The 22,010-nt window shown below is 35.7% G+C and overlaps 1 protein-coding gene across 6 annotated transcripts in view; it reads left to right on the top strand.

Annotated features, from left to right (window-relative positions):
- The window catches only part of LOC143251722 (BTB/POZ domain-containing protein 3-like), a 47,420-nt gene extending 26,324 nt beyond the window's left edge, over positions 1–21,096 (top strand). For 4 of the 6 annotated variants that reach the window (XM_076502973.1, XM_076502993.1, XM_076502998.1 and 1 more), the window contains exons 2-3: positions 17,839–18,253; positions 19,555–21,096. In XM_076502973.1, coding sequence (XP_076359088.1) covers positions 17,839–18,253; positions 19,555–20,602 — 1,463 coding nt within the window. In that variant the 3' untranslated portion in view covers positions 20,603–21,096. Of the gene's footprint in view, positions 1–2,576; positions 2,729–16,446; positions 16,490–17,838; positions 18,254–19,554 lie in introns of those variants that run through there. The other 2 variants (XM_076502979.1, XM_076502986.1) reach the window with 2 other exon arrangements.
- Positions 21,097–22,010: the final 914 nt, after the last annotated feature.

Raw genomic sequence — 22,010 nt, 5'->3', positions numbered from 1 at the left:
TTTTTTTGTTGTTTTTTTTTAGTTTTGATCGTGTGAATTTACTCGGAAATATTTTAAAGAACTATTAGAATCTTCATTTTAATACATTTATATTCTATTCACATGTACACGCACTCGCACACACTGCTCATCCCATAGGACAGTGGTAAGTTTACGGGTTTGCAACTGTAAAATCGGGGAGTGCGATTCCCCGCGGTGAACGCAATGTGGTTTTCTTTTAAAACAAACGCAGGGATTCTATGTCTGTGTATAAAAGTTTAGGTAAGTTTACACTGAAATAACATGGTGCCTTTCATCCTACAATGTAACTTAAACAATTCCTTTCACTTCCGAAATGGTGAAATTTAAGGATTTAGAGGTTATGTAAGACAGGTCAAATAAAGTTTTGTTCAATATCTAGAAGAAAAAAAAATCTTGCTGTGTTCCACAATCAAGTAAAAATGCTTTCTCTTGTAAAAACCTCTTGATTTTGCACGGTTTCAATTTTGTTAAAATACAACCATTGGAGGGATGTTAACACGTTTAAAATTATCCTTTCATTAAATAGGTTTTGGTGCTTTAAACTTTGGAACTTATGTTGATAGACGTGCTCAGAGCACGTTTGACAATGACCAGTTATCTCGCTTCACCTACGTGTTTTGAACGGGAAACTGTCGCAACCTGAAAAAGAAACGCTGAACTGGGACAAAAACAAGTAAACAGTTTATATGCGTGACGTAGGTGGCGCTAGAATAATTCAAAATGTAGCATTGTATGGACCAACGAAATTTATCAAAATTCAAACCGTTTCATATGTGTATGTATGCCTGAATATTTTACGATGAACTGGAAATGTGAAGAAATAATCACATTTTGATTTAATAGTCTTCAGTGAAAACATTTCACATAGAAACTGTTGTATTAAAATTAAAATCATCTCGTCTGGTGTTGTGATAATTTGTTTTTAACAACAATAAAAAAGTGAAGCAGAACAAGTTGGAGTGATCACATTGTAGAGTCAACACGCAAATTTGTTATCTATGGTATTCCAATGTAAAATTCAAAATAACCATAATTTCGATGTTTTTTGTTATTTTTTAATTTGATTGTCTGAAAAACATAACTGTCACTAACAGTGATTGTTGGAGATAATGAACTATTTGAAAAGCACGCATTTGTTATGGTACTAAGGTTAATAAATACGTATAGTTGTCATACTCAATTCCACTGTAAAAAGGTACATGTTACGTACATTGTATTGTCCTTCTTACGTACTTGAAGCCGTGGGGTCATTATAATGTTACGGTCAATCCTACTATTCGTTGGTAAAATAGTAGCCTAAGAGTTGACGGTGAGTGTTGATGACGAGCTGACTTCCCTTTTGTCTTACACTGCTAAATTAGGGACGGCTAGCGCAGATAGCCCTCGAGTAGCTTTGCCCGAAATTCAAAACAAACCAATACATACTTCGTGTTATTTGGTTATTCTAGGTCCTAGATTCAAGTCCTGGTACCGGAGTACCTTGTTATTTAAAATTTTATGTTAAATCTACCTTTGTTTTATAACTGAATTTTGATATATATATATGTCAGTAGTGTGTGGATATACTTTGTATGATCCGTTCTGTGTACCTGTCATAACGTAATACGATGATTATACTCATAAAAGCTTTAAATATTAACGTTATAGGTTTGAGGATAGCTTAGTGGTAAAGTACTTTGTGTATTAGCCAGAGGTTCTGGGCTGAAGTCCCGGTTTTTTCACTGGTATAATTAAGTGGCTTTCGTTAAAGAGAAGCTAACACTAGAACATGACGTTAAATTTTTATACAAAGTTAAATATTCATGTGAAGTTGTCAGTGATAGAACCACTTTTCACTTTTGATATATATTTGATATTGAAGCTTTGTGCCTCATCATGTTTACTATGTACTTGTAACACTGACCATGTGTGTCATGTTTTCTAAGTCATGTGACTTGAAATAATACTTTAATCTTCATTATCAGAGATAGGAAGGAGTACGTTTGAGAGATAAAATCGTGAATCAGAAATATTTGTAGCCCAGCATGGCTAAGTGGTTAAGGTGCTTAAATGTAACCTGAGGGTCGCGGGTTAGTATCCCCGTCACACCAAACATGCTTGTCCTTTCAGACGTGAGGACGATATAATGTTACGGTGATAGAGTAGCCCAAGAGTTGGCGGTGGGCGGTAATGACTAGCTGCCTTCCCTCTAGTCTTAAACTGTTAAATTAGGGACGGTTAGCGCAGATAGCCCACGTGTAGCTTTACGCGAAATTAAAAACAAACAACAACAAAAACATAAGTATTTAACGTAAGAAAGAGAAACGTATCTATTATCATAGTTTACGTATTAAAAGTAATTGTTTTTTGGTAGTTCATCGAACATTTGCAGCGCTCGATGTCCGTGACACCCTTTTCATTATTGAAGTGAAGGCCTATCGAAACTAGGGAAAGGTTGCAAGCTGAGTTGTATTGCCATGACTTACCTCAATCAAGTTAGTGTACAGGCCGGTAGTTAGTCGTGATTGCGTATTGTTTGCAGTTGACGAAATCTATTTGCTCGATATTGCAGACTTTGTGGTTTAGCTCGCATGGTGTTATGGAAGATAACGGATGAAACACAGACAGGAGTGTCGTCTGTTCTCATCTAGTCTCTCAGTGCATATATAACTTTAAATATTATTATAAGAGAAAATGCTGGAAATCGCATTTGGTTCCTTACTTAATGGTAAGATTTCTATCTTGGATTCCTGTTTTAACACTCGTGACATTTTACTTTAAATAAGTTGGAAAACTTAAAAAAAAAAAGAATGTCATGATTCGTCAGCAGCAGTTTTGTTTTGTGTTTTTTTCGACACGTAGAAAATACAACTTATGCGTATTACTGTATATAGGTAGTAGCTACCAATATCAGTTGAGTTTACATTAAAATATATACATATTGTATTTATCTGTGCTTTGTCACTTGACCATTTAAGCATCATTAAAATCTAACATTTCTTAAGAGTGTCTGTGCCAAGGCGATTTTTGAGACTTTTACCACTTTATTGTTGACAATTAACCAGAAATACTTGTATGTAGAATAATTAGAATCTTCATTTGAAGAACAATATTTATATTCTTTAGCCATAATTTCTCTTATTCACATAGGACTGTGTCTTCGTCTGTGTGTGTGTGTGTGAGTCAATTTGTGCTGTACAGTATAATAACCTTATCTATAATTAAAAGTGAAATCAAAGAAATAATAAAAACATGGCCTGTTGATTATTATGCTGGACTGTGAAAACTTCATGCAAAAAAATATTGGACTGTAAAATCTGGCTTAGTACTTTGGGGGGTCATGTTTATGATTAGGGCTCTGTTTGTTCATTTTATCTATTCTGGAATCTAAGTTTCCATTCACGTTTCTTCTGGGCATGGTAACTTGAAGGGAAGGAGAGAATTCTGGCATTTGAGTGCATCTTTTATTGGGTATAGTGCTTGAGTTGACATCATAACATACTGCTTTGGTCTTGTTAATAGTTGCTATGATCAGCTAAGCATCTTTACTATTCTTCTGTAACTGGTATCTGTAAAATTGTGGCAAGCATTAGTGCAACTCCTTTTACAAGACTTCAAGTGTAGTAAGGCAAGTGGACAACAAATTTTATTCTATCCTAATAAAAACCTTAATTTTCAAAACCTCAAGGAGGGATGTGAAGAGGCCCCAAACCAAAAACTGCTTATATTCTGATATCCTTTTGTAAATAATCATATGTGCATTATTTCCTATCATCCATTCATTATTTGAGAAATCTTTGCATATATTGGGTTGAGGAATAATTCGTGAGCGTTTTTTCAAGTTAAAAAAATATATTCATAAATGAAATGCTTTCGCAAAATATTTCATGTCATTTGGTAGATAATTTTTTGCTCTAATAGATGGTGTGTTTGATTTTGATATGTCTTTAATATTTACTTTCATTTTCAGCTCATTAAATGGAATGTCAAATGGACAAAATCGAGCATTTTCGACACCATCTGCTTTTCGCATTTAATTTCTTGCAATTTCGTTTAAAACAATGCATACTATATACCTAGGTATTACATGAAATAAAGTATCATAATAAATGTTTTGGGTGTAATGTGTTCATGCATTGAAGTATTGTATAGTCTTGCATGTAATGCTTGAATGAAATTATTTAAAAACGCTCACGAATTATTCCTCAACCTAATATATTTGTCTATAAGTGGGTTTTCTCGACATCACTGATTATTCTTTGCATAAAATTTTCTCAGAGGGAGGGCTTAGTTTGTGTGTTATGCTTGGAAACCAAAGAAAGCTGGGAGACCTGTCTGTCATGTTTATTCAGGACAGCAGTTTGTTAATGTTTCCTTTCAAATTCATAACTGATTATATTGTTTAAACAGCTATGACCCAAAGACATTGGTCCTTTTATTTTGTATCATGATGATAAGGTGATTTTCTGAGAATTGTTAAACACTCAGATAATGTCTCTCACCATTATAGTTCCTCTATCCAACTTTTCTTCCTGATTTCAGATTATTAATAAATGAGTCAAGATCATTCTTTTAAATTTTTGGTTTGATGGTCAGAAGGAATGTAACAGATTTTTCAGGGAGATGTTGTGACATTTCGTTTCTTTAATGTTTTTCTTAAAAATCATGTAGTAGGAAGAAATTTCTTTTATCTATCTATCTATAGTTTGAGGTCATTGCCATCCTTTTCTCAATTCTGGGAAGGATGCCATGGATCTCTCAAATTATAGGCTATTGACTTGACTAATTCTTTAGCAAAGATGGCTAGTGCAAGGCTTGCTTAGGTTCTTGAATTAAATCACCACTTTTCCAACAGTTAGCATGGCTTTTCCCATGATAACAACCATCATAGGCTTAAAACACCCATTAAGAAAACTTTTGTTAGAAGTAAGCATTAATGTATCTTTGTTTCATCTTAAAAGAGATGTGATTCTGCCTAGAAGTACTGTTTTCTTAAAAGACTAATATATATGTTGCATGATCATTTGCACATTTTTATATAGAAAGATATCTTGATGTCCAAAGTGGATCAGTTATTTCAGGATTCTTCAAGAAAGACCTGAATGTTGTATGATGAGCATTACACTTCTTCTATTGAAGTTAATAGTAGTTCAGAGTATCTTCCTCCATTTCAAACTTTTTCAAAGTTGATGGCCCTCAATTTTTTTAGTTACCAGATATGAAGATACTCAAGAGACAGCTTCATAGTTTTCATAATTTAGTTTGTAAGTGGACTACTGCAAACATATTTCACTTTCCACATGTAGAACTGTTTGTCTGAATTTTTATCACTAGTGGGATTTGCATCTTTTGCCCAATTCTTGGGCTGTAGGCTGCTTTAATACATGCAATGGAAGAAACATAGTTCTTAGTGCTGTTCCTTAACATTAAACCAACATTTAATTTCTCCCACCAAACAGTTGAAGGTTAAGCATCTTAGGGCATTAAACATTGTTTAGACTTTCTCTTTAGCACCTTTAAGAGCAGACAGATGTTCTTTGTAATGACTTTTATGGTACATTTAGATTTACTGATTTCCCTGCAAGTAAAGGTAGGAGCTGTAGAACTAGAAACCTCCAGAAAATGTTTTGTGAAACAAAGTGTGGACTATCTTAACATTGGCAGAATTTGAAACAAAGAAAGAAACTGGACTAAGTATATCATACAGTGAAACAATCTTTAATCAGTCACTCACAATCACAGTCAAAGCTTTTAACAGTATGTGTATTTTGGCACTTTTGCTGGCCACTCTCATTGTGAAACAAAGGATATTCTTGACCTACAAGTGGAAGGATTATTGTTGCATTTTTTATACAGTATCTATTGTGCTACAGTAATTTTTCTTGTATGAAAATGTATGTAATATGCTACTTGAATAACCTAATTCTGTGAGTAACTAAGCTGAAAGGAATTTGTTGGCTGCTTTGACTCACTATCTATATTAATAACACGTGTTCAACATGTACATAAAATTGGAAAAATATATATATTAACTGAGGGAGGTAGGAAATGTATGCTTGCACACTACACTTGTCCTCTTTCCCTTTACCTTAAGGCCAAACTAGCTATATCTAACTTTAAAACTTAAAACAACAATTAAAATACCCCAAGCTCTAGTCAACTTACACTGGTCCATGCAAGTAACTTGTCCAACAATATATACCAAGGAAAATATCAACTTTATATACTAAACAAAAGATCACAAGTTATAACAGGAGATGAAATACGACACAATCAAATACTAAAAACAAGACACAATATCAGGAATAATATTTACAAGGAATGAAATAACAAACCCTTGTAAATGGAAATTACATACTAAAATACAAGAAGTACAAAGTGTTAGTAATAAGATAAAAGATGCTGCTTTCAACATATAACTATTTCTTTGTAAAACAAATTTTTTTATACAATAATAGAAGTAAACAATGTAAAAACTTCATCAAAACAATATATTTCAACATTAAAAACTTCAAAACAAAACACAAAGTAAAGTAATATTTATTTTAAAAAAACAAACTTGTAAGACATCTTCTGAATTTTTAAAGTTTATAAGCTAACTTGGTGATGCATAATTCACCCAAAGTGTGAACTTTCTATCATTAAAGATTATATCAGTAGTTTTTAATGAAGGCCACAATTTAAAATGGGTTTTCCTCAGTTGTGTGGTATCAGCATTCAGGAACCATAAGCATATGAACAGCTTACACACTGTACTTCATTCTGCAACTGTAGTAACACTACCTTTATTTTACCATTGCTTTCACCAGTACCAGTCTTTTTGATGGTTATATAAACATCAGAACTTGAGTTGAATGACAGTTGAAGAAAAGATATGTTTGGTCACACTTCTCATCTGAATTATGTACAAGTTTTAGTGAGAGAAGGTAATGGTGCTGCAGTCTGGGAGAAGTTAGCAGCTCATCTGAATTATGTACAAGTTTTAGTGAGAGAAGGTAATGGTGCTGCAGTCTGGGAGAAGTTAGTTATAAAAACTATTAAAAATAGGTATGAAAGATAAATGTGAAGAAGGGGGTGGGTAATAAATAATAATAATTAGTCCTAGATATCACAAAGCAAACAAACTGCATGTTGTGAGTCAAATGCTCTGACCACCAGGACACTTGTCGAGAGAGAGAGAAAAGTTTTATGAATAAGATGGCTCCAAGAAGAGTTCTCAAAATAGGCTCACATCCCTTGCTTTATCAGCTGTGATTAAGGATTGACAAAGTGGAACAGCAGCAAGAAGAGAGACTAAAAGGAAGTTTTACCTCTTCTTTATGAACATGACTGGAGAAATAAATAAGATAAGATGTATGTATGATAGGTATATATTTAATGGCTTCTAACATAGCAAACCCACCAGAGCATAATTCAACATCATCTGTTGTACTGACTCTTGCACCCCAGTGGCACAGTGGTAAGTCTGTGGAGTTATACTGTTAAAAACTGGGTTTTGATACCTGTGGTGGACAGGGCACCAATACCCCTTTGTGTAGCTTTGTACTTAATAATAAACAACAGCAATACTGACTCATCCAAGTTTTGTGTAGTGTGTTAATAATCTTGTATTACCTTTATTTCTACCATTACAGAGTAGTGTATTTATATTAAATGATCGGAATGTGGTTCATACACTTTTCATTGCAGTTTAAAATTTAGTATGCTTTCATATTGAAGGTTGGTGACGTTTTCTGCAGTGTTGCTCATGAGCACTGACTAATCTCGATGTGACTCAAAACAGTGTAATCATTTTGGGATACACTCTGCTATATGAATACTTAGAAAGGTTAAACCCTTGTTCAAAACAAAATTTTTGTTGTTTGCTTTTATGTACTGTTAGTTTGGTGATAAACAAATGTGGAGAATACATTTTGCAGTACTTTTCTCGCTGCTAATTAATTATTATATGTTAAAACAAAATTTAAATTTCAATCCAGCTAACACTGAATTATATCGCTACACGAAACAGGATACACGTTTATGTTTATCAAAATTCGCGCTATAATTATGCGTTAGTTTTCTCGCTGCTAATTAATTATTATATGTTAAAACAAAATTTAAATTTCAATCCAGCTAACACTGAATTATATCGCTACACGAAACAGGATACACGTTTATGTTTATCAAAATTCGCGCTATAATTATGCGTTAGTTTTCTCGCTGCTAATTAATTATTATATGTTAAAACAAAATTTAAATTTCAATCCAGCTAACACTGAATTATATCGCTACACGAAACAGGATACACGTTTATGTTTATCAAAATTCGCGCTATAATTATGCGTTAGAATAGAAAAAGGTCGTGGCAAAAACAAAAATTAAAAATACGTGACTATCATGTTAAAGACATGTTCTTAACAAGGGCACAAACGCATTATAAATGAATGGATTTTCTGTAAATTCACTATGAAACGAGTGGTGGCAAATGCTAATTACATATTGTAAATCATATTTATAAAATTGAATGTCGTTTTTTTTAATTATTGTTTATTGAAGCAACATTAGCATATGTACGAAAATAACGACAATATTTAGCCAAATTATTCAACAAATGGAGATAACAAAAACAGCAAAAAACATGTTTGTTCAAAATAAATGGAATAATTTCAAGGTCCGACCCAGAGTGACAAACTGGAAATGAAGTTTCTGATAGAGTAAACAGTGAAAATTATGCAACGGAATATTTTAAATTTTGAAATATTATTGCTATTAGTTGTATAATAAAGTACACATAATTTACAAATAATATATATATCACAAAAAGTTTGAGTAAAAATATATATATTCTGAGTTAAAGTTGTGTATCTTACCAGTTTTCATTTCTTGTTTTCAATAATAGATTAATATATACAAAACCTTGACATCCTAATTATTACCTTTGTTACTTCACGCAACGCCCAGTTGCCTTTAGTTATTGTGTTTTTCTCACATCTGTCTCAGTTGTGCTTTGTTTAATTGTCAGGATTACATTTTTGAAGTAGGCTACGGTTACTGCTCATGTATAAGTTTAGAATGTCGCTAATATATTTGTTGCACAGTCAGTAATTAAAATCAGGGGATGACAAATTTTAGTCATAACGTTGTTGAGTACTAGTATGAGTATTAGAATTAGATGGTTACAATTAATTTTGTGGTAATGCGGCATTATACACTTTTTCCCCGTTTCTTTGAGGTAAAATAGTTACATTTCTATACTAATAAATTAAAAAAAGATTTTCTTTTTGAATTTCGCGCAAAGTTACACGAGGGCTATCTGCGCGAGCCGTCTCTAATTTAGCAGTGTAAGACTAGAGGGAAGGCAACTAGTCATCACCACCCACCGCCAACTCTTGGGCTGCTAACTTTTACTAACGAATAGTGGGATTCATCGTAACATTATGACGCCCCCCCGGGTGAAAAAGCGAGCGTGTTTGGTGCGACGGGGATTCGAACTCGCGACCCTCAGATTACGAGTCGAACGCCTTAACCCACCTGGCCGTGCCGGACTTAAATAAGGAACCACATGCGTGTTGTGGTATTACAAGATTTATGTTTAATTTGTTGACAAGCGCAAAGTTACAAGGAGGGCTATCTTTGCTGTGCTCATCATGGGTATCGAAACATGGTTTTTTAGGAAGAGAGGAAGGCTTTATAAGTGTTTATTTATCAAGTTTGGCATAAGCAAACTTATATACTATTTGCATGATTATCTAGTGAAAGACAGACCTCGTCGTCAAAGATTTGTAAAAATGTACATAAAAACATGATTCTTTACCCCAAATTTAATATCATTCTCTAAATTTACCGATGATTTTAATAAATAAAAATGTATTACGTTGTTTAGTTAAAGCTTTAAGATTTTGTGAATTAGCTGCCAGGTAAAAAATAAATAATGAAATTTTCAAAGAAGTATAACGGAGTTAATTACACAGATGTTTTCAAAAGGACTTTTTTAAACCTAAATATTTTTGCAACACCAACTATATCGTTATGTACCTCTGGCTACTTAATTAGAAAAAAAAAATCTCTTTATTGCTTGAAAAAAGGTTTCATGGGATATTTAGATTTAATACCATAAGCTCTGGCTGTTAAAAAGTATATTCATGTTAAAATAATTATTTTCATACTTTGCTAACATAATACCATAAATTTAAACCACGACGAGAGCACGTGGTTCGGTGTACTGTTCATGTCGCCCTGTGGCACAGCGGAACATTTGTAGACTTGCACTACTAGAAACAGGGTTTCGATACCCGTGGTGGGCAGAGCACAGTTACCCTTTTGTGTAGCTTTGTGCATTATTCCAAACAAACTTAATGTGTACTGTTCATAATGAAACCGTTTATATATATGTATACACAAAAATGTACGCACTCTTTTTGAAAAGTTGGGAACTTCGTTTTGGTGGCGATGTTGAAACCAATGTTTGATTATTTTGAGGTTTTTATTTTGATTAATTGCCTTATTTTCACATTGATGGTGATATCGGTGTGACAAAATGGTGCAGCAGTATTATTTAGTATAAATAAATGGCTAAAGTATTTCGTAATTTGATGTCATTTTCGAACGATTTAACTTTCACTTCATAGCATCAACAAACAACCGTTTATATTTCATTTGACTTGAAGTGAGGTTCATAGTAAATTTGATAAGGTATGAGATCACTGATATGGACTTTGTACTTTGTCATTTATACTGAATTTTCAAGTCGCAAGATAATAAGATATGATATTTATTAAAGAAATGAAGCTATCTAAAGCTGGTACTTGTGTTTACGTGTAGTTAAAACAATATTTAAACCATTTTTGATCTTTCAGGGGAACAAACATTACTGTTGGCAGTCAGATCTAAACCGATAAGGCAGAAATGAACGAAAAAAACATTTATATAAGAATCTGAAAACAACATTTTAGGTTAATATATTTTAGAGCAAAACCACAATGGGCTAGCTGCTGTGCCCATCGTGGGGAAGCGAACCCCAGATTTTAGTGTTGTAAGGCTGTTAAGTTAAAACTAATGTCAAAAACGGACAATGCCTGATAAATATACAGATTTAAAGTGCTTTAGTTAATGATTTGGTTCATCTCGATATTGACAGCCTTTTGGGAACTATGACACCTCCTGGGCTTGTCCATCACTGAAACAGCAGTAAGTGTATGGGCTTGTAACGCTAAAATTAATGGTTTGATTCCCTTCGGTAAACACAGTTGTTGTATATACAAAACTGTTTAGAGTAGGCGTTATTATATAATGTATTTTGTGAGTGAATACGTAATGATTGTTTTGTTTTTAAGACAGAAGTGTTGACGATTGGTTGTTTTAAAAGTGTTAGTTCTGACAGGCTTCGTTACGTAAGTCTGTACGTGTCATTTGTTGTGTTTGCAATTACATTTTTTTGTCTGGCCTTCACTATTATTGGCGATGTCACGTAACCAAATCTTCTCGTTACCTTAAGTGGCTGTTGTTACCTTACAGCGCCGCTCTCGCGGGTTGTCGAAATTTCGAAACCTCGGATGGGCAAGATATAAACATTGGCGACCGCGCGAACGCAAGTAAAAATCAAAAGTAAAATTCATTCAGAAATTTGTTAGCGAAAGAAAGCGTTTGTTAGCCATAATACACAAAGGTATTTTAAAGTGAGTTACACAGTTTAATAGAGATAAGGAGAATAATCTGTCTTGCCAAAGGGTGTTCTAAAGTAAATAAACCCATGTGTGTGGACTTTGATGAAAAGATTGATTGATTGATTTAGTGGTTTCGTAACCCGCCAGGAAGACTAACAGGCACAACCTGAAGCAGCGAGGCTATCTGCGCCAGACATTCGATAAAAAGGAGCGTTAGTCAAAAAGTTATTTAATAAATAAATAAATAAATAAATGTAGTAATAGACATAAATGGAACTGAAGGTAAAAAATATGTTTAAAATATTGCAAAAACGATGTATAAAACCAATGTTGACACCTAGTCTACAATGTTAAGATAAAAGGTAGAGTATAAGAAGTAACACCATAGTATGTACGGAATAGGCATAGGAGTGATGGTGCTGAAGCAGACATATTTAGCTGCCATGTCTGCAAGCTCGTTCCCGCGAATACCAACATGGCCTGGTATCCAGAAAAACTGGATTGAAGTAGCTGCTAATGAGAAACGGGCCAGTCGGTTACAAATATCAGCGAGAATAGGATGTGAGCCAACGTGTAGCGATTCCAAGGCAAGTATAGAACTAAGCGAATCAGTATAAATAGTGCAGTTGGAGTACTGCTCAGCTGCAAACTGAATGATTGTTTGAAAGATATTCATTGAATAAAAGACGGTACTTCCAATCTGGAGTATCTGCCTTTTTAGGTGACTGAAAGAAAGGTCGGGGCTGTAATAAGCCATGGTGGGATGGGCCGACCTGTGGAACATGCAATGTTATCCAAGGACAGACCCAATTCATCCAATTGCTTCCGGATGCGAAGGCCAAACGGAGCAATGACAGATCGTCTGTTCTGAAAAAGTACTGCCCACCGAGGAAGGAAAACACATTTCCAGGTGGGATGCTTTGGTAAGGAATGAAGTTTCGAAGTATATTGTAAAGATAGTTGCAAACGGCGAAGGTGTAGAGAAGGTTCATGAGATTCAATGTATATACTTTGAACTGGAGAGGTACGGAAAGCCCCAGTGCAGAGTCGAAGTCCTTGGTGATGAACGGGGTCCAGCATCTTTAAGGCTGAGGGTCTGGCAGAGCCATAGACCATTGATCCATAATCGAGTTTCGATCTAATAAGAGCACGATATACCTTTAACATTGAACAGCGATCTGCCCCAACTGGTAGAAGAGAGAACACGGAGGATGTTCAGTGCTCTTGTGCATTTGACCCGAAGCTGCTTTAAGTGTGATATAAAGGTCAGTTTACGATCAAAGATAAGCCCCAAGAACTTGGTCTCCGGGACAACTGGCAGCAAAACTCCACCAATATGAAGTTCAGGATCAGGGTGAATACCCCGTCGACGGCAAAAGTGCATGCACACAGTTTTGGAGAGAGAGAAATTAAAGCCGTTCGCCATAGTCCACTTCCGTACACAATTGAGGGCGGTTTGTAGTTGCCGCTCAATATATCTCATGTTTGACGACTGACATGAGATGTGAAAGTCATCGACATACAGCCCATTCGCAACAGTGAGAGGGAGTTGTTCAGTGATGGCATTTATCTTTATACTGAAGAGTGTAACACTCAATACACATCCTTGAGGGACTCCAAGTTCCTGTACAAAAGAACGGGAAAGTGTCGAACCCACACGAACCCGGAATCTCCTGTCCATTAAAAAATTTTTAATAAACATGGGTAGATGGCCACGTAACCCATATGTATGGAGGTCTCGCAAAACGCCATACCTCCATGTTGTGTCGTAAGCCTTCTATGTCAAAGAATATTGATACAAGATGTTGGCGGTTGAGAAAGGCTTCTCTGATAGATGTTTCAAGACGAATTAGGTGGTCTGTGGTGGAGTGCTGTCGACGGAACCCACACTGGGTGGGCGAGAGGAGGTTGTTTGATTCAAGGAACCAAACAAGACGAGCATTAACCATCCTTTCTAATGTCTTACAGAGACAGCTCGTCAAAGCAATTGGACGGTAGTTTGAAGGAATCTTGGGATCTTTCCCTGGCTTAGAGAAAGGTAAAATAATAGCCTGGCGCCAAGCATCAGGAAAACATTCTTCTGCCAGATCCGGTTGAAAACAATCAGAAGGACATTAAGAGAAGCAGGAGATAAATGGTGCAGCATGTCATAATGAATATCATCAGGTCCAACAGACGTACTGGCAGACCGATGAAGGGCCATTTTTAGTTCCACCAGGGTAAAAGGACGATTATAGTCAAAGAAACAGTTAGTTCAAAAGGAAAGAGGTGATTGCTCCGCCCGAGTCTTGATGGCCAGGAAGGTGGAGGAACAAGCAGAAGTGCTAGATACCCGGCAAAAGCTTTCACCTAGAGTGTTAGCGATGTTCCGAACATCAGTCACCTCCTGACCATCAGAGAGTAAGATCGAGAGGGGGATAGAATTGTAGTGTCCATTAACCTTTCGAATCCTGTCCCATATGATCTTGGAACTGGTGGTAGAAGATATACTGGTTGTGAACTTAATCCAAGATTCCTTCTGGCTGTGACGTCTTACCCACCCAGCATGTGCACGGGCCCGTTGGAAAGCAACCCGGTTTGAAAGTGTGGGATATCTACGAAAAGTATCCCAGGCCCGCTTTTGAGCCTTCCGTGCTAAGTGGCAAGCAGGATTCCACCACGGACAAGGATATCGTGGAAAACGTGTCGAGGTTTTAGGAATACACTGAGCAGCTGCATGTGTAATACAGTCAGTTACCGCTGCTACACAGTCGTCTATTGATGGCTGATTTACGATGGCAGTGAAAGTGGACCAGTCTGCCTGATCCAGCTTCCACTGGGGCACGCGGGTAGGGTGGCATCGACCACGGCCAGTCTCTCTTAAGTCAACCCTCCATGAAAAATGGGAAAATAATGAAGGGGAGCAAACTGAGAGATGAATAGCGGTAAAGGACTGACTAGGTGCATGAAAGTAAGTGGAAGAACCAGTATTGAAAAGAGAAAGATTGTGATCAGAGAGCATCCGCTCTACAGATCGGCCCCTCCCATCAATAATAGCACTTCCCCAGAGGGGATGATGTCCATTAAAACCCCCTAGGATTAGAAACGGAGATGGCAATTGTTCAACGAGAGCATCCAGATCTGATTGATCATATGTCTTTCCAGGGGACAGGTACAGAGAACAAACAGTGATGGTATGACCCAAGGAAATACGGATGGCTACAGCCTCCAAGGTGTGTTGAGTGACAAAGACAGGGTGGGCACGTGTTGATCAACCAACAGTGCCACCCCTCCATGTACTCGACCATCACACAACCTGTCATTTCTGTACAGAGAAAACTGCTGAATGGAGACATTATCAGCAGTTTTGAGAAATGTTTCTTGTAAAGAAAGACAAACAGGATGGTAGGAAGCAATCAGCGTTTTGATATCATCCAGTAAACCTCGACAGTTCCATTGTATCAAGGTGGCCATTTTAAGAACGGGTAGGTGAAGTGGCTGGAGAACCCTTCGGTTTACGACCACGTCTTTTTTCTTTACTGTCTTTAGTTGGAGGAGGTCTATCAACCTCCATGGATCCTGCTCTGTGTCGGGTGGGCAGGTTTTGTTATTGGAAGGGGAGTGACTGAGGACGCGAACGAATAATTGTGTTGTCTCTTGTGGTGGGAGAAAAAGATGTATCAGAAGAAATGCCTGTATTTGAAACTGAAGGACGTGGATTAGCCATAATACACGGGGTATTTTGTCTTTGAAAGTGAGTTACACAGTTTAATGTTGAAGATTGCTGTTCTGAGTATTCAAGACGTGGTCGCTTAGAGAGCACTATACCCAAACACCAGCATAAGTCCACAACACCTGTTGAGAACTTCCAACACTGACTTGGTTGACTCTAGCCCAAGTGGACCAGCCGATAATCAGGAATTCGAGGCCAAAGTGTCAACTTGCGCCAAAGGTGGATGTTCTAAAGGTAACCATAGAACCCATGTGTGTACAGGACTTTGATGAAAAGAAGACAGTTATTTAAATTTCAGGATACAACTGTGGTAACAGGCGGGGTAGCGTAAGTGAATTATTCACTGATACAGTTGCGATAAGAGTTGATAAAAATAGTTTAACTGGATTCTAAGGCATTGAATCTGATTAAGTGTGCTTTTGACAAGAAAATATAGTTATTTAGTGTGTTAGATACACCTGTGATATTCTGTAGTGTAAATAATAATTGTACATACATTTGTGTTTGTTTTGGATATATTATTTTAAAACAAGTGGATTGTGTACTGTCTGTTTATTGTTGACATTTGTCGTCAACAATACACAGACACCTAGTGTATGAGAATCCGTATCTCACACGCGTATAAAACCTGACAACAGCAGATAACCCAATGCGGTTTTTGCTATAAAAGAAACCCACTCCTGAGCTTAGGTAAGTTGTAGTTGAATAGCATATATGTTTACACTTGGTACTAATGCAAATTAGTTATTTTATACGTGTTTATATTTTTAATCAACAAAAATTCTTATTTATAGAAGTTATAATTACCAAATGTAATTATTGTAAGTAGAATAATTAATGTTAATGAAATACAGTGTTCATGATTATAAACGAATTGTGTGATCAGCTTTCAAGATAAATGACCTTGATTTGAAGTGTTCACATAATTCACTTTATCACAAGACTTATCGTGTTTCTATATTTGTAAGTCTCTTTCTGCAACTGCATTTATTTGCTGTTAGTCACAGAAAATTTGTCCCCTATTGGGACACGGGTTAAGTCTTCGGATTTACAACGCTAAAATTAGGGGTTTGATTTCTCTCGGTGGGCACAACAGGTAGCCGGATGTGGGGTTGCTGTGAAACAACGAACGGTAATTAGTAGGTCTGCATATTTACGTTCTCTGTGTAAATTAATGTTAAATTTGGGGTTCATTTTCGGGGAATCCTTGTAAAAGCGTTTTTGCAAAATATCCGGGTTTTATAAGAGGTTGGGTGAAAAATTTTATCTTTTTGCAAACTCTGGGGCCAAGATGATTCCTCTGGTATCAATTAAAAATTAGTGAATCCAGTAGTTTAGGAGAAAGGTGTTTTTGGAAAATCTCCTGGTTCCTCAAGAGGTGGGGTAAAATTTAATATTTGTGCAGTTTCCGGACCGAGACTATTTAGAAGTTAGTGTGATCAGCGCCTTGTGTAGTTGCTTAACACGTGGTTCCGGACTATAACAAGAAGCTGTACAGTGTATTATTTTCTTGTGCCAGAACTCTCTTATGCCCTGGATTAAGTTTACACAGAGAACAATAGTGTCTGGGTTACAAAACAGTTACTTATACTTGTCATGATTATATGTGGTTTTGAAACTGAACAAGTTTTTGTATAGTTTTCAACATATTGTATAGGGCCTCACCTCAGTATGTGAATATCTCATGTTAGTTTATCTGTTTATGGTGATAGTTAAAAGGGAATATAAAAGCTCGTTGACTAGTAGTTTTGTCTCAGTTTATTTTGTGTGTTTGTATTTATTTGTTTCATTTTGAATTTCGCGCAAAGCTACACAAAGGCTATCTGCGCTAGCGTTCCCTAATTTGGTAGTGTAAGACTAGAGGGAAGGCAGCTAGTCATTATCACCCACTGCCAACTCTTGGGCTACGAATAGTGGAATTGAACGTAACATTATAACGTCCTCACAGCTGAAAGCGCGAGCATGTTTGATGTGACGTGGATTCGAACCCATGACCCTCAGGTTACAAATCGAGCGCACTAGGCACCTGTCCATGCCGAGCCTTGTGTGTGTTTATGTGTATAAATTTCAAAACATGATTCAAGTTTGATTTTTAGGGAAATCTTGATTGTGTTTATTTTTAAAATGTTTTGATCTTTAACTCGACTCCTCTGATTTCCGGGATCACTTCTTGAAAATAACTAACATTTAAACACTTGCTATTTGTTTTCGTGTAAATTAGGATATTATGACAGACTGGTTTCGGTTTTTAAATTTGTAAAAAAAAACTTTAGGGTATCCTTTGTTGTGATTTTGCATTTTAAGTTACGCCAAAGTAGAAGTACTTTTTAATATCAATAATATTAAAATGCTATAGTTTTCATTGAATAATTGCTTAAGTTTCGCATAAAAATGTAGTTATATAGAGGATAAATTATTTTGCATTTAGTGTAGTCATTGTGTAATTGCATATATATTGAAGTCTTATTTCTTAATGTATAGGTCAGTTTGGAAACAACGTGGCAACGGCAACAACGGTGATTCAACAGCAGCTCCCCCTGTTAACTACCGCTTCCAGTCCACCTCCATACAAAGGGTCTGGAAGTCTACACATCCTTCCGCCCATGATTGTGCCACCTCTGTCCCCTAACCCAGGTCAGACGTTAGATCCTAATTGGCAAGCAGCCAAAGCAACAGTACGTGAGAGAAATGCTGCTATGTTTAATAATGAATTAATGAGCGACGTACAGTTTATTGTAGGCCCGAAAGGCTCCACTCAACGAATACCAGCACACAAGTACATCTTAGCAACTGGAAGTTCAGTGTTTTTTGCAATGTTTTATGGGGGTCTTGCAGAGGACAAAAGAGAGATTGAAATCCCTGATGTAGAGCCTGCTGCCTTTCTAACTCTTCTTCGGTAACTTGTTTTAGTGAATTTTATATTTAGTTTACGATTAACTTTTAAAACTTTTTGTTGTTTTCTGAGGTTACTAGTCGTACGACTTTTACAGATATTGGTTCTTATGGACATTTTTGTTTATTTCGATTCGTTGTTTCACTTTCAAAATGCTTTCCAATTTTAGTAAATACATTATTTGATTTTCCAAGTTGTTATTTATATCTAAATACCAGAATTTTTTACATTTTAAATTTTTGTGAAAATTGGTTGTTTTTTGTATACAATGTAAAAAAAGGTAAACTGGCAATTATTAAAATTTGTTTTCACTGTTATTATTCTGCCATATTTTTGTAATACTGATAAAAATTTAAATAGCTTAATAATAGTACTCATACTATTGTTAGTTCATGTACTGCTAAACTGTAAATACATTATTCACTCCAAGTAATTTGTTATTTCTTGAGAATCTTCTCATATTGATAAAGCTAGAAGACAATATTGTAATAGTCTGTGTTGTTGGCTAGGTCCCTTTGGATTATTTGGGATAAAAAATATAATAGAAAGTCCAGCACACTTAACGATTCCCTTGGTTGCTGTAACCAAATTTCACCAAAGGACCTAACGTGGCAAATAAATTAAATTTAAACTAATTTCTCATACCAATTAGTTTCATATTTCACTTTCCTTATTGAAATTCAATGTTCATAGACTAATTTATTGGATGATATTGACAGCAACTTGAATAAGTCATGTATTAATAACTAGCTCAGGTAATAGGTTCCAGATGCCCATCATTTTACTTTATAAACTTCCTTCTCCTTAAACTACAGTACAAATTTTCAGACATATCTAAATTAAAAACTATTTATAACAATACATTTATGAATTTAAAATACATTTTGGCAATATTTGATAAAACTGATAAATATATCAATCAGGCTAGGTAATAGATTAAATTGAACTTGTGCAAAGAAATGCTACTTTGCATCAGTCGAAATTTCCAGTAAGTTTCTTCAACATTGAAGTCTTTGAGAGATTTATTTATATGGATTTTAAATTTAAAATAGGAATCAACTTAAAGTATACTTTTATACATATATATATATGTTGTGCACAGCTGATACAGTTAAAATTGATAGTATAATAGTTATACAACTGGTATTGGTTTTTCGAAGTTTAAATAAAATTATACATTAGTTAATTGTCTTGGTATGTATTTCAGATAAACAAACATTGGTAGTACATCATTTGTCAATTTCCCTCTCTCCCAATGTTTTCAGCTTTTGTATTTGCAAGTAACACTGATATTTTTTATTCAGATACTTGTATTATGATGACATCAGCCTGGAAGCAGATACAGTGCTGGCTACTCTCTATGCTGCCAAAAAGTACCTAGTCCCTCATCTAGCCAGAGCATGTGTTTCCTATTTGGAAACTAGCCTTACTGCCAAGAATGCCTGTGTCTTATTGAGCCAGAGTCAGCTGTTTGAAGAACCTGACCTGATGCAGAGATGCTGGGAAGTGATTGATGCTCAAGCAGAGTTGGCTGTAACTTCAGAAGGGTTTGGAGACATTGATTACAACACTCTTGAAACTATTCTCTCTAGGGAGACCTTGAATGTAAAGGAAACAATTCTGTTCCAAGCTGTGATGAACTGGGCAACTGCAGAGTGTCTACGGAGAGACATAGAACCAATTTCTGAAAACAAGAGAAAGGTATTGGGAAAAGCTCTGTATTTAATTCGCATCCCAGGAATGGCTCTAGAAGAATTTGCTAATGGTCCTGCTCAGTCCAGGATATTAACTTTACAGGAAACCACTGATATTTTTCTTCATTTTACAGCCAGTAACAAGCCTATTCTGGACTTTCCTACCTGTCCAAGGATAGGACTCAAATCACAGATCTGTCATCGGTTCCAGTCTTCAGCTTACAGAAGCAACCAGTGGAGGTACCGTGGACGTTGCGACAGCATTCAGTTCTGTGTTGATAAACGCATTTTTATTGTTGGCTTTGGATTGTATGGATCAAGTAATGGTGCTTCTGATTATACAGTAAAAATAGAGCTTAAAAGGATGGGTAAAGTTTTAGCTGAAAATGATACCAAGTTCTTCTCAGATGGTTCAAGCAATACATTTCATGTTTACTTTCAACATCCAATTCAAATTGAATCAGATACCTTCTATACTGCATCTGCAATCTTGGATGGAGCAGAGCTGAGTTACTTTGGTCAAGAAGGTTTAAGTGAGGTCACGGTGGGGAATGTTACATTTCAGTTTCAGTGTTCTTCAGACAGCACAAATGGAACTGGTGTGCAAGGTGGTCAGATACCAGAACTAATCTTTTATGGGACATCCACCCATTCTTGAAATGATCACTGTAATAGTGTGTTCAGTTAATTGCACACAATAAGTAATCAGTACATATATACCCTTTAAGTGACTAACAAAATAAATGTATCCATATAATAAACCAAGTCACTGAAAACTATGCAGTATTCATTACAAGGTGGATTATAATGAAACTTACATCACAGACAAGGCTTACACAATAGACAGTAGCACAATTGCTAGAGCTAACAGTCTTTTTTAAATTTCTAATGCCTTTATGCTGCTGTGTTAAACTATTAAAGCATCATTTATGAAGCTGTTTCCCACTGCTTTCTGTATGCTATCATAAATGAGTAAAGCAGACCACCTGTTGGTGGTGATGGATGTGGGCATGATAGCTTTGCAAGGAGGACAGAAATTCTCATGCTTGATCTGTACATTTAATACCAGTAGAAGTAAAAATCTTTATCTTAACTTAATTATATCTTGGTGTAAATGTTTTTTTAAGTGAAATAAAATCGTCACCATAATTATGATCTGTAAAGTGTGTTTACTTTCACTTAAGATTATTATTTTTTTATATTCTTTAAAAGAAATATAGATACACCAATTAAAAGTATTTGTTCCCACTTCTAATAAGAGAAGAATACATTTAACAGAAGAAAACAAATCTCTTCATTCCAAGAAGGATGATTGTAGAAATTAGTTAAGTTCACTAGTGTGAGGCATAAATTAGAAGATCAAACCTAATTCCAAGATGAATATATCAGGTGTTATTCAAATGTGAACCAAAAATAACAACTAACTGTGAGGAAAGGAGTGAGTTGCTATCTGCTTTGTAAAATAATTAATAGTAACCACATCTTGATCTGTATCAATTAATGATCCATATAAATCCATCTGTTGCCAAGTTGAGCCAGATTGTTGCTACTGAATTTGTTTCTTTTATTTGTAGATGTAATTCACATTATACTCATTCCCCATAGAATAAAGAATAAGTTGTTAAAATGTAGGAAATTCCAAGTTGTCCAACTAACTCAGTGGGTGAAGTATTTCCAACAACTCAGGGTGTACTGCCTGCTTCACTTTTTTTTTTGTGCCTGACTTATTATGGTGGAGTAACATTTCTTTCAGTACTTCCTGGAGATGCTGGAGTGAGTGCTGTACAACTCTGCAGTAAGACAAGTTAGACTTTCATCCTTCTCTTTTAACCCTTAAACAGCAGAAAGGTTGTAGGTGGTAGCATCAATAGATGATAGCTGCCGTTTAAGGGTAAAACTGGAGAATTGTATACTACGTGCTTAGTAAAACTTGGTTTTTCACAATTCATCTAGTACTTCTTTCTCTTAACAACCTTCCTGGCTTTTTGATGCATTATTAGTGCTGCCTGGAAGAGCTTACGGCACAAGGTGAACTACTAAGATAAGCAGCTTCCTTGAAAGATTTT

Source organism: Tachypleus tridentatus, chromosome 1, assembly GCF_004210375.1.
Source record: "Tachypleus tridentatus isolate NWPU-2018 chromosome 1, ASM421037v1, whole genome shotgun sequence".
NCBI classification, from domain to species: domain Eukaryota; kingdom Metazoa; phylum Arthropoda; class Merostomata; order Xiphosura; family Limulidae; genus Tachypleus; species Tachypleus tridentatus.
The sequence above is the reverse complement of the archived record's forward strand: the minus strand, read 5'-3'. Positions and strand labels throughout refer to the sequence as shown.